This window comes from Bufo bufo, chromosome 6, assembly GCF_905171765.1.
Source record: "Bufo bufo chromosome 6, aBufBuf1.1, whole genome shotgun sequence".
NCBI classification, from domain to species: Eukaryota; Metazoa; Chordata; class Amphibia; order Anura; family Bufonidae; genus Bufo; species Bufo bufo.
The window spans coordinates 242473272-242486305 of NC_053394.1; the positions used below are offsets into that span (position 1 = coordinate 242473272).

The 13034-nt window shown below is 39.1% G+C and overlaps 1 protein-coding gene across 1 annotated transcript in view; it reads left to right on the plus strand.

Annotated features, from left to right (window-relative positions):
• Window positions 1-13034, plus strand: part of GRID1 (glutamate ionotropic receptor delta type subunit 1) — a 1665856-nt gene that overhangs the window by 1254020 nt on the left and 398802 nt on the right. Inside the window, exon 8 of the mRNA XM_040434606.1 lies at window positions 10708-10827. Within this exon, the coding sequence (XP_040290540.1) occupies window positions 10708-10827 (120 nt within the window). The remainder of the gene's footprint in view (window positions 1-10707; window positions 10828-13034) is intronic.

A 13034-nucleotide genomic window follows, 5' to 3' on the forward strand; every position in this document is an offset into this window, starting at 1 on the left:
ATATTTCAGTGAATAACTTTACAATTGTTTTCAAGTTGCAAAAATCAAACTCCAAAGTTATTCACTGAAGTCTTGCAAGACTTCAGAGATGATGAATTTCACTTTGGTGGAGCCTATACATTTGAATGCTGTACAAAGACGGATCTCTGTACAGTATTCAAATGAAGTTTTGACCAAAGCAACTTTGGATTTATAATCCGAAGCTTGCTTTGCTTAACCCAAATTATCAACAATAACAAATAACAACTTTAAAAATATAGGGACACATTAATTAGGACCAGCGTTTTAGACGCGCTGTCTTACATATAGACCATTTTCTATGCATGAAACAGGCATAGAAAAAGTTGAATGAGACGGGCCTGCTAGCCTGTCCTTGCGTATGCCACAACCACTTTTTTAGACCTGGCGTAAGGGGGGAGAAGTTGAAGATTGCGGTTCAACTAGCAGCTGCGCCTCAATCTGCGCCTTAAATATGCCTAATTGAGGGTACTTTCACACTAGCATTTAAGTTTTTCGGTATTGAGTTCCGTCATAGGGGCTCAATACCGGAAAAAAAAAAACACTTTAGTTTTGTCCCTATTCATTGTCAATGGGGACAAAACTAAACTGAACAGAACAGAATGCTCTAAATCGCATTCCGTTCCATTTAATTGCATTCCCAGACTGGAGAGCAAACCGCAACATGCTGCGGTTTGCTTTCCATCCTGGGATGCAGAGCAAGACGGAGCCGGCATGACCCCCAATGCAAGTCAATAGGGAGGGATCCGTTTTCTCTGTCACAATCTTACACAATAGAAACCGGATCCATCCCCCATTGACTTTCAATGGAGTTAATGATGGATCCATCTTGGCAATGTTAAAGATAATACAATCGGATCCATTCATAGCGGATGAAAATGGTTGTATTATCAGTAACAGAAGCGTTTTTGCTGAACCCTGCTGGATCCAGCAAAAAGGATTATCCTTTAAATATAACATGAAGTATTTTATAGGGGCATCATTCACCTTGCAAACTGTGATCATATCATATTTGGCCATAAGTTAATCTTCTGAAAAATTAAAATGTTTTATGCATATACTAGCTATTTTTCATAAGCATATCTTTTTTTGAGTTTTTTTGAGTTAGTAATTTTATAGTTTCAGGTTATAAATGCTTTCAGTACCTTATTATTTATATATAATAGTTGAATGGGCAATGTAAAATTCATGGTAAGATGTTGCTCCATGCAAAACCCTTAAAAGACAAGGGGCGCTGCAGTCATCTAGGGAAAAAAAAAGTCTCCAGAGTTGACAAGGCTTTTTTCCTTAAGAGTTAACAATTTATGAAGCAATCACTTCAGGACGTTATCACAGCAGGAAGACTTGATTGATATAATAAGGCTTAGATATGTATACATGAATTCTGGTTGTCACTCTCCTTCGCTTCATTCACATCTCCTTCCATCCTTTGGTTGAACTTGATGGAAACATGCCTTTTTTCAGCCATACCAACTATGTGACTGTACAAACTGAATGTGTACTTTTTTGTTTGGCATATAATCACTTTTATTCAAATTCCTGAAGTTTAAATATAATTAGTAGTGCTGAGTGAAGTGAAGCATTCAAAGTGGAATTCAGGCTAAAGTTTAGAAAAACTTTGATTCGCAACAAATCCGAATTTCCTCACGCTTTGTTTTAACGAATCAGTTTTTCCAAAAATGGCTGCTGCATGTGTTACAAAGTGAAAGTAAGAAGCTTGGAAATGCGAGATCAGCCATGATGAAGAATATTGGAGAGGAGGAATGCAGGGAGACTTATTCTGCTTCAGTTTTGTTTATTTATTCCTACATTTACATATTCCTACATCAGCCATAAATGTAATTTAATCCCAAGATGGAAGCCTTTAGTATTCCAGTGCCAATGTGCCAACCAATACCATCCAGTCTTCACCCCTTTGGGTGGGGGAGCAGGTTTTAATGATGACCATACTCATGTTTTTCTGGCTTTGCTTCTTCCAAATCATCCTTCTAAGTCTTCACTTCCTAGAAAAGTTAGAAAGATACAGAGAGAGGAGGAGCTGGATGTTACTGATGACAAATTCTCATTGATATTAGATGATGTGGAAAAGGAGGAAAAGCAGATGGCAGAAGAAGGGACCCAATCTGTAGGGCAGGAGAGCGCTGGGGTTGGTGAAGTGGGTATGCCAGAGCTGATTAATATTCCATGTTTACTGTTAAATAACCTGCAGGAGATTGGAGGCCAGAACAGCAATAATATGCATATTATACCCCCACCTAACCAGCCAAACCTCACACCTGCAACAGCTCTTATTTAAAGGTGCCGCACAGCCATTAACAATAACAAAGGACTATACAGTGTGGTCTTTACTATTAAATGAAAAGCAGATGCGGGTTAATTAGCCGTGCAGTTCCTCACCGCATTGCCACTCTACGGGCAGAACTCTTCTTCTGCTATCTGCTTTTCCTCTTCTATATCATCTAATACTGATGATATGTCATCGGGAAGATCCAGCATGTCATTCTCATTGCTCTGCATTTTGTGAACTTTTCTAGAACATAGAGACTTTGAAGGATGATTTGGAAGAAGTAAAACCAGCAAAGGATGAGGATGGACACCAATAAAACATGCCCCCCCTAAGGGGTGCATATTAAAAGAATGATTTCCATATTCTACTGTACTACTTCCATAGTCAACTACAAACCGGATTCCCAAAAAGTTGGGACACTATACAAATCGTGAATAAAAACTGAATGCAATGATGTGGAGGTGCCAACTTCTAATATTTTATTCAGAATAGAACATAAATCACGGAACAAAAGTTTAAACTGAGAAAATGTACAATTTTAAGGGGAAAATATGTTGAATCAGAATTTCATGGTGTCAACAAATCCCCAAAAAGTTGGGACAAGGCCATTTTCACCACTGTATGGCATCTCCCCTTCTTCTTACAACACTCAACAGACGTCTGGGGACCGAGGAGACCAGTTTCTCAAGTTTAGAAATAGGAATGCTCTCCCATTCTTGTCTAATACAGGCCTCTAACTGTTCAATCGTCTTGGGCCTTCTTTATTGCACCTTCCTCTTTATGATGCGCCAAATGTTCTCTATAGGTGAAAGATCTGGACTGCAGACTGGCCATTGCAGTACCCGGATCCTTCTCCTACGCAGCCATGATGTTGTGATTGATGCAGAATGTGGTCTGGCATTATCTTGTTGAAAAATGCAGGGTCTTCCCTGAAAGAGATGACGTCTGGATGGGAGCATATGTTGTTCTAGAACCTGAATATATTTTTCTGCATTGATGGTGCCTTTCCAGACATGCAAGCTGCCCATGCCACACGCACTCATGCAACCCCATACTATCAGAGATGCAGGCTTCTGAACTGAGCGTTGATAACAACTTGGGTTGTCCTTGTCCTCTTTGGTCCGGATGACATGGCGTCCCAGATTTCCAAAAAGAACTTCGAATCGTGACTCGTCTGACCACAGAACAGTCTTCCATTTTGCCACACTCCATTTTAAATGATCCCTGGCCCAGTGAAAACGCCTGAGCTTGTGGATCTTGCTTAGAAATGGCTTCTTCTTTGCACTGTAGAGTTTCAGCTGGCAACGGCGGATGGCACGGTGGATTGTGTTCACTGACAATGGTTTCTGGAAGTATTCCTGAACCCATTCTGTGATTTCCTTTACAGTAGCATTCCTGTTTGTGGTGCAGTGTCGTTTAAGGGCCCGGAGATCACGGGCATCCAGTATGGTTTTACGGCCTTGACCCTTACGCACAGAGATTGTTCCAGATTCTCTGAATCTTCGGATGATGTTATGCACAGTTGATGATGATAGATGCAAAGTCTTTGCAATTTTTCGCTGGGTAACACCTTTCTGATATTGCTCCACTATCTTTTTGCGCAACATTGTGGGAATTGGTGATTCTCTACCCATCTTGGCTTCTGAGAGACACTGCTACTCTGAGAAGCTCTTTTTATACCCAATCATGTTGCCAATTTACCTAATTAGTGTTAATTGGTCTTCCAGCTCTTCGTTATGCTCACATTTACTTTTTCCAGCCTCTTATTGCTACTTGTCCCAACTTTTTGGGGATTTGTTGACACCGTGAAAATTGGAATCATCGTATTTTTCCTTTAAAATTATACATTTACTCGGATTAAACGTTTGATCTGTCATCTACGTTCTATTAAAAATAAAATATTGACATTTGCCATCTCCACATCATTGCATTCAGTTTTTATTCACAATTTGTTTAGTGTTCCAACTTTTTGGGAATCCGGTTTGTACATGAAAAGGGAGGGACTGTAGTATTAGTAACTTGGCCAGTAACATGTTCAGCTTCTGCACCATTGGATGAGTGCACAAATACTGTCGTCTTTTTGCAATCACCACGGTGATCGATTGCTGTTGAAACAATTAACGAGGAGAAGGTTGAGGAGAGCATCACGTACAATAGACAACATTAAAGTCAATGGGAAGAAACGACAACTTCCTTTTGCTGATGTTGACAAGACCTGACTGCTTGAGAGAGGGTGTAGGCTGGTGGGAGCTGTTCCTAAGCAAGGTTCAGAATTTTAATTAAAGACAAAAAGGCTTTTAACCTAACTTGACCCAGGTTTAAAGTGAATTTAAAATGTCAGTTTTATTAGTGTGATTAAAACACTTCAGTTAAAAACCTTGTTTGCCACTCCAATGTGCTCTTAAATTATCTGCTATCAGGGCGGTGGAGATGTGCACAATCTCCTCTCGCTCCTCAGCAATCTATACAGTATTGCCTGTAAGCCAGTCCATTCACTGTCCACCAACTGATTCATAGACAGTGTCTCTAACAGACTCGTGAACAGAGGTCAGTTTATTCACTGACTTTTTGATGCCGTAGATACGTGATAGAACATAGATAATGTTATCCAGATCACCTGGTCGGCGTGTAATATCCCGTGTGCACGGAGTCAAGCCAGCAAGTTCCTGGACGTAGACAAAGTGAAATAGAAGAAAACGATTCCGGCACTTATTTTTCTTCCCATAAAATCTTCCTCTTTATTTAATCACATCATATGCGGTACAGTATCACAAACAAGCTTTTTACGCGTTTCGGAGACCTTCTCCTTAGTCGTAACAATGTGGTCTTGGAGCTTGGAGAAATTTAAAGACCCATGCACCCTCCCCCATCTAGTGGGTGGTGGTAACATGATGTCACAAATCAATCAGCTCGCAGACTCACACCTGAAGCATCATTCTCAAAGAACATAGATTAAAATGGCCCCACATGATACGCTTCCCACATCCCCGCGCTTGGGCTGGAGCAGCAAAGGCAAAAGTCTGTCTGCAAAGCACAAGCGCAGGGTGTGAGAAACCACACCATGTGAACAGGGTTATACTAAATGTTGAAGATTCTAATAAAATGTAAGCCTGTAGAAAAATCTACATACGGAAATGGATAACATGGATGACCACAGCTGCAATTTTCATATCATTGTAATAAAATAAAATACAATATAATGAATAAACGTGTTGGAATATGTCACAGTAAATATACAATCAGATGAAAAAGGAAAAAAATAGAAAAAATAAAATAGAAAAGACAATGCACAAGAAAAATGCATATGAAAAAACCCAACAAAATGAAATAGATGAAGTACTGCATGGTGACTGATGTCCTGGGACCATCATGAAATTGTATCAAGGGCTCCAATGCAAAAAAAAATAAAAAATATTGGTAAATGTACATCAGTTCCTTCTTTTGATTGAGACCTGTTGATTGATTATATATGTGAAGTTACATCCTTCCTACTCATGCACAATTACTGCATGTTTAACAACAAATATTATCTACAGATAAGAGGAGTGTCAATGGGGGCGAAATTCTCGCCCTCATTGGCAAACCTCACCATGGCATTCTATGAGGAGAGATGTATATACAATGTTGATTGTCCATTTAGATGGTGCTTGGCGTGGTACGGCAGATACATCGATGACCTGCTCCATTGTATGGGATGGCGATGTGTCTGCCGTATCGGATTTCATGCACTATCTGAATGACAACTCTTATAATTTACGGTTCACGTGTACTGTGGAGGTGGAATCCATAGTCTTTCTTGACCTGAGATTGACAGGTGTCCCAGACTCAGTCATTTATACAGAAACTTATAGGAAGCCCACCGCTGGAAATTCTATACTGCATGCAAACAGCCATCACCCAGCACATGTTATAAAGGCTTTACCTGTGGGTGAATTTATGCGCGCACGCAGAAACTGCCATTCAGAGGCAGTGTTTCAAAAAGAATGTGAAAATATTATGACGAGATTAACAACTAGGGGATACCCGAGGTGGATGTTAGAAAGGGGATTTTATATAGTTTCAAAAAAATCCAGAATTGATCTATTATTTGGTACCAAAAATACTCGCAAAAATTCTTTTGCAGATAAAAGGTCTGTTGCAAAAAGTATAAATAATGTAGGCAGCGGGGAAATTAAAAATCCTGATCATACAGAAACCAAAATAATAGAAACAAAAGATACAACAGATAAGGATCCACCCACTCTGGTCCTGACATATAGCCGGCAGTTTAATGAGATACGAAGCATAGTACAGAAATGTCTACCCATCCTATTTGATGATAACATTCTGTACAATGCTTTGAAGAATGGCTGTAAGATAGTATCCAGAAAAGCACTAACTATGGCAGGCTCCATTTCTCCTTCCCTATTTGTGGCCAACACTAACAAAAATAAAAAATTGCAGAGCGCGTGGTTAATTACAAAGGCTTCACCAGGTGTGGCAGTCACCCCTGTAAAACATGTAAATATGTATTAGTCCAAAAAAGCTTCCACAATGCTGACCACTCAACCACTTTCCCCATAAAAACTTACATCAATTGCAATACCACGGGGGTGATCTATGTTATACAATGTATTGAGTGTGATTCGATGTATGTTGGCAGCACCGTACGTAAATTCAAAACTAGAATACTTGAACATCTGAATTATATCACAAATCCATCTATTCTTAACATCTCGGGTGCTGCCAAACATTTCATCCACACACATGGACGTAACATGGGATCCCTCCGTGCATTTGCAATTGAAAAAGTGATGGCACCAATTAGGGGAGGAGACTATGAAAAGAAAATACTCCTAAGAGAGGCTTTTTGGATTTTTTTGTTAAATACAAGGGTGCCAACAGGTCTCAATCAAAAGAAGGAACTGATGTACATTTACCAATAATTTTTTATATTTATTTTGCATTGGAGCCCTTGATACAATTTCATGATGGTCCCAGGACATCAGTCACCATGCAGTACTTCATCTATTTCATTTGTTGGGTTTTTTCATATGCATTTTTCTTGTGCATTGTCTTTTCTATTCTATTTTTTCCTTTTTCATCTGATTGTATATTTACTGTGACATATTCCAACAAGTTTATTCATTATATTGTATTTTATTTTATTACAATGATATGAAAATTGCAGCTGTGGTCATCCATGTTATCCATTTCCGTATGTAGATTTTTCTACAGGCTCACATTTTATTAGAATCTTCAACATTTTGTATAGCCCTGTTCACATGGTGCGGTTTCTCACACCCTGCGCTTGTGCTTTGCAGACAGACTTTTGCCTTTGCTGCTCCAGCCCAAGCGCGGGGATGTGGGAAGCGTATCATGTGGGGCCATTTTAATCTATGTTCTTTGAGAATGATGCTTCAGGTGTGAGTCTGCGAGCTGATTGATTTGTGACATCATGTTACCACCACCCACTAGATGGGGGAGGGTGCATGGGTCTTTAAATTACTCCAAGCTTCCAGACCACATTGTTACGACTAAGGAGAAGGTCTCCGAAACGCGTAAAAAGCTTGTCTGTGATACTGTACCGCATATGATGTGATTAAATAAAGAGGAAGATTTTATGGGAAGAAAAATAAGTGGCGGAAACGTTTTCTTCTATTTCACTTTGTCTACGTCCAGGAACTTGCTGGCTTGACTCGCCGACCAGGTGAGCTGGATAACATTACCTATGTTCTATCACGTATCTACGGCATCAAAAAGTCAGTGAATAAACTGACCTCTGTTCACGAGTCTGTTAGAGACACTGTCTATGAATCAGTTGGTGGACAGTGAATGGACTGGCTTACAGGCAATACTGTTTAGATTGCTGAGGAGCGAGAGGAGATTGTGCACATCTCCACCGCCCTGATAGCAGATAATTTAAGAGCACATTGGAGTGGCAAACAAGGTTTTTAACTGAAGTGTTGGCTCACAGATGTTTTACTCACACTAAAAAACTGACATTTTAAATTCACTTTAAACCTGGATCAAGTTAGGTTAAGAGCCTTTTTGTCTTTACTTTAATTAAAATTTTGTACATACTGTAGGTAATGCACTTTTACCCAGGCTAGGTAATTGGTAATTAATAAGCAAGGTTCAGGTCAACTGCCTGTTGGCCATAGTGAACAGTAACTGTACCGATAATGTAACAAATTAACTATTAATGTTGCAGCAGTTGAACAAGATACCCATGGCCATATATTAGACTGCGCTTTAATACTGAGGCACAGTAATTCTATATATAAAATAAGAGATTAACAGGGATTGTGTCAGCAGTCTCACAAGATGCAGACGACAATATATTAGACCACCCTTTAATACTGAGGCACAGTAATTCAATATATAAATTAAGAGTTTAACCCTTAGGATACCGGAGGTTTTTTCATTTTTATTTTTCTTCCCTATTTTCCTTAAGCCATAACTTTTTTTATATCTTCGGTCACATAGCTGTTTGAGGGCTTATTTTTTGTAGGAAAAGTTGCACTTTCTAATGCCACCATTAATAATGGCATAAAATGTAGTGGGAAGCAGTAAAAAAATTCCAAATGGGGTGAAATTGGAAACAAAGCTCAATTCCTCCACCGTTTTATGGGTTTTGTTCCCACGGTGTTTCGTTTACGGCAAAACTGATCAATGCCCTTCATTCTCTGGGCCAGTATGAATAAAACGATACCCCATGTGTATAGGTTCTTTATGTCTAAATATTGTAAAATTAAATTAAACTTTGATAATGTTATTTTTTTTACATCACCATATTCTGATCCCCATTACGTTTTTATACTTATGTCTACTGAGCTGTTTAGGGGCTCATTTTTTGCGGAACAATCTGTTGTTTTTATTGATACCTTTTTGCAGTGTGCGTGACTTTTTGATCACATTTTATTAACAATTTTTTTTGGTAAGAGAAGCAATGAAAAAACTGCAAATCGGCTATTTCAAACCGTTTTTCCGTTACGCCATTCACCTTATTGGAATTAGTTTTTCTATTTTAATAGTATGGGTGTTTTCAGTTGCGGTGAAACCCATGATGTTTATATTTATTGTTATTTAGCTTTTTTTTATTTTTTTTATTATACTTTTATATTTTAAATTTTTATATATTTTTTAACATTTTTGAAAAAAAAATTGTGAGGATTTTGTGACTCATATATGAGCCTATAAATTATGTTTTCCAATTTTTCATTTTGGTCTATCAGGGATTTCTAAAATGCCATTTAAACTCATGCTCATTTCTTATCCTGGCCTGCCATCTGGTGGCCAAATAAGAATTGTAGCATGAACACTTTCAGCCTCATCAGCGAGTTTTTGGGGTTTTTGCACATTTAGATGCCGTGACCTCACTTGGTCACGGCATCTAAAGCATTTAATTACCGCAATCGGCATTATTGCCGGTCATGGTAATTAGCTGCAGGTTTCTGCTTTTTGAAACAGCAGAGATCTGCTGGCCATGACGCCCGCTGCAGGTGAGAGCGGGCCCCATGTTTACGCATCGCTCTAGCGACATACATGTATGGCACTGGTAGCAAACGAGTTAAAGGGGATTGGGTCAGCAGTTTAGCAAGATGCAGATGGCAATATATTAGACCACCCTTCAATATTGAGGCACAGTTATTCTATATATAAAATAACTGATTAAATTAGATTGTGTCAGCAGTTTAACAAGATGCACACAGTGATTACACTCCACCTGCACTGTCCCTGCAGTCTCCTAAATCTCTCACTGCAATCTTCTTGCACTGTCCCTGCACTCTCCCTATCAATATTCTACAATTAAAAGCTTTTAGCAACACTGTTCCTAGTGCATTAGATCTTGTCCTGTCTCTTCCAAAGCTTAGTTCGCAGTGAAATAGCGGAGATTGAGCAGAAATGGGGCTTTTTATAGGGCTGTGACATCACATGAGATGGCTATCTGTTGATTGCGTAGCTGCAAGGCATTATGGGTTATATCATGTTCTCTGGCTTCTAACTTTCACTTTGTAATATGTGCAGCAGCCATTTTAGAAAATAAAAATTGATTTGTTGCCACAAAGCTTGAGGAAATTTTACTAAATCTTTGGATCAAATTCTGATTCGGATACTTTGATTCACTAAACACTAATTTTCATCATTAATTTGCTACTCTTGCTATTAACAACATTTAACATAGATTATGATTCATTTCATAGCAGTAAACAATTTTGGTTGCATTATTTCAGACCTTCTTTGGGTTGTCAAGTTTGCACCTTTGGAAACCTTATGCAAATGTAATGCGGTTCTGGCTCTACCCTATTTGCTTTACTAATTAAATTATGATTTTACAGTAAATACAGAAGTAAGGTCACAGATCATTTCAGTTCTCTGAAAATGTTGCCTCTAATTTTTCATAAATCCTGTTTCTTCAGGGTCGTATAACAGGATTAACTGGAATTATGGAGTTCAGGGAAGATGGCTCAAATCCTCATGTACAGTTTGAAATTCTTGGAACCAGCTACAGTGAAACATTTGGCAAAGATGTGCGGAGGGTAAAGAGCTTATTATCTGCTGTTTCCCTAAATACTGATTTTCACTTAGTTTAAGAACTATTTCTCGAATTTTTATTCAAAATATTAGATAATTTACCTCATGCTAAAGCTGAATAAGCAACTAGTGACATTGTGGAAAATTAAATTAATAATAATATCAATATTTAGTAGCCTACTTATTAAAATATAAAACAATTACCTGCAAAATTACAATGATTACGTAGGCTACATTGAATATAACCTCTGTATTTACTCAAATTTCCTGATACCAATTTTGTCAATGGGATATAGCAATTCCTTTTTTTTCCTGTTCTGATTACTTAGGGCGATCACATACAGTAAAATTCATATAATAATTCATTGTTTAAATCACATTTTTATGTTTAACATTTTTAAATAATGTTTTGTGATGTTATTTTTTATTTTCCATATCACTATCTATATTTCAACAAAAACCATAGAATCCTGCAGTTTATGAACTGGCCACTAAGCCTAATAATAGTCATCACTTCTTGGTCTGTTCAGATCACTTTACTAAAGTTATCTGCTTATCTATACACAGAAGTGATATGATTTCTAGTGTTGATCAAGTACCATAGTACTCGGGTGCTTGGGGGCTTGGGCCGAACACAGCGGGATGCTAATAGGAGTCAATGGGAGAACCCGAGCATTAAACCAGGCACCGCCTGCTCTGAAGAGGGGAGGGTGCCTGGTTCATAGAAGAAGGTCAGAAAATGATGGAAACACCACCTAAATGGTTCGGGACCAACATGGGGAGGATGTCTGGACGCATCTTGGACTCCCAGGTCTTTGCTGGGAACGATGTTGTTCAAGTAGTACGCCACTTTTACAGACTGACAATAATATGCACAAAATTGAAGATAAAATCTATTTTAGAGGAAAAATTGTTAGGAAACATTCTTTCCTATATATTTTCTTGTATATAAAGTGCAAGTGCTGCCAAAAATTACAAGGAAGAAGCACTCTGGTACAACCTGTATATCACATAAAGGAGAGCCTAATTCACATTGTGGTACAATTGCTCATATAGTGGGACTCCTACACTCATAAATCCTATGCACTAAGTGAAAGGGCTGCCAAAAATTACAAGGAACCGGCAATCCAATACACTCTTTGTTACACATAAAGGAGGGCATCATACACAGCCTTGAAAAATTATGATTGATGGCCTGCTGGTGACCCTCAAAAACGTTATGGGCGAGGGCCTGCTGCCGCTTTGGTAACTCTAGATAACCTGGGGACGATCGCACGTCCCCATGACGGCGACAATCCATTCGGATGTCTGCCCTATCAACTTTCAATGTTATTTTCAGCCCAACCATGTAGACCATGGGTAACGGGGGAATCATGGTTCGATTCCGGAGAGGGAACCTGAGAAACAGCTACGGCTACCACGTCCAAGCAAGGCACCATGCGCGCAAATTACCTATTAGGTAACTTTTAGGTGAGGGCCTGCAGGTGAGCTGACCCTGCAAAAGATTTTAGGTGCAGGCCTGCTGGTGAGCTTATCCTGTAAAAGATTTTAGGTGAAGGCCTGCTGATGAGGTGACCCTGTAAAAAATTATATGAGAGGGCCTGCTGGTCAGCTGACCCTGTAAAACATTATATGAGAGGGCCTACAGGTGATCTGACCCTCTAAAAAATTATATTTGAAGGCCTGCTGCTGAGTTGACCCTCTAAAACATTATGGTTGAGGGCCTGCTGCTGAGCTGACCATTTAAAAAAATATGGGAGAGTGCTTGCTGCTTAGCTGATCAATGAAAAAATTTACAGTGTTCAAAACAGGCCGGGTCGCCTGAATACTTCAGCTAAGAATAATTAAATAGGATTTCGGTTCTATTTTGTTTGTTTTCGGAACTGGGGCCATGATTAAGAGGGACGGCCGGGGGCATCCCTTTTGTGCCGCTAGAGGTGAAATTCTTGGACCGGCGCAAGACGAACCAAAGCGAAAGCATTTGCCAAGAATATTTTCATTAATCAAAAACGAAAGTCGTAGTTCTGACCAAAAAGGATGATGAGCGGCGATCCGGTGGCATTATTCCCATGACCTTAGAGCTGCTTCCGGGAAAACAAAGTCTTTGTGTTCCGGGGGGAATATGGTTGCAAAGCTGACAAAGTACAGTCTATGTCACAGATAAATTTTAGAAGCACACACGTTACACAGCAGATGTGGTCCTGGTAAGGTC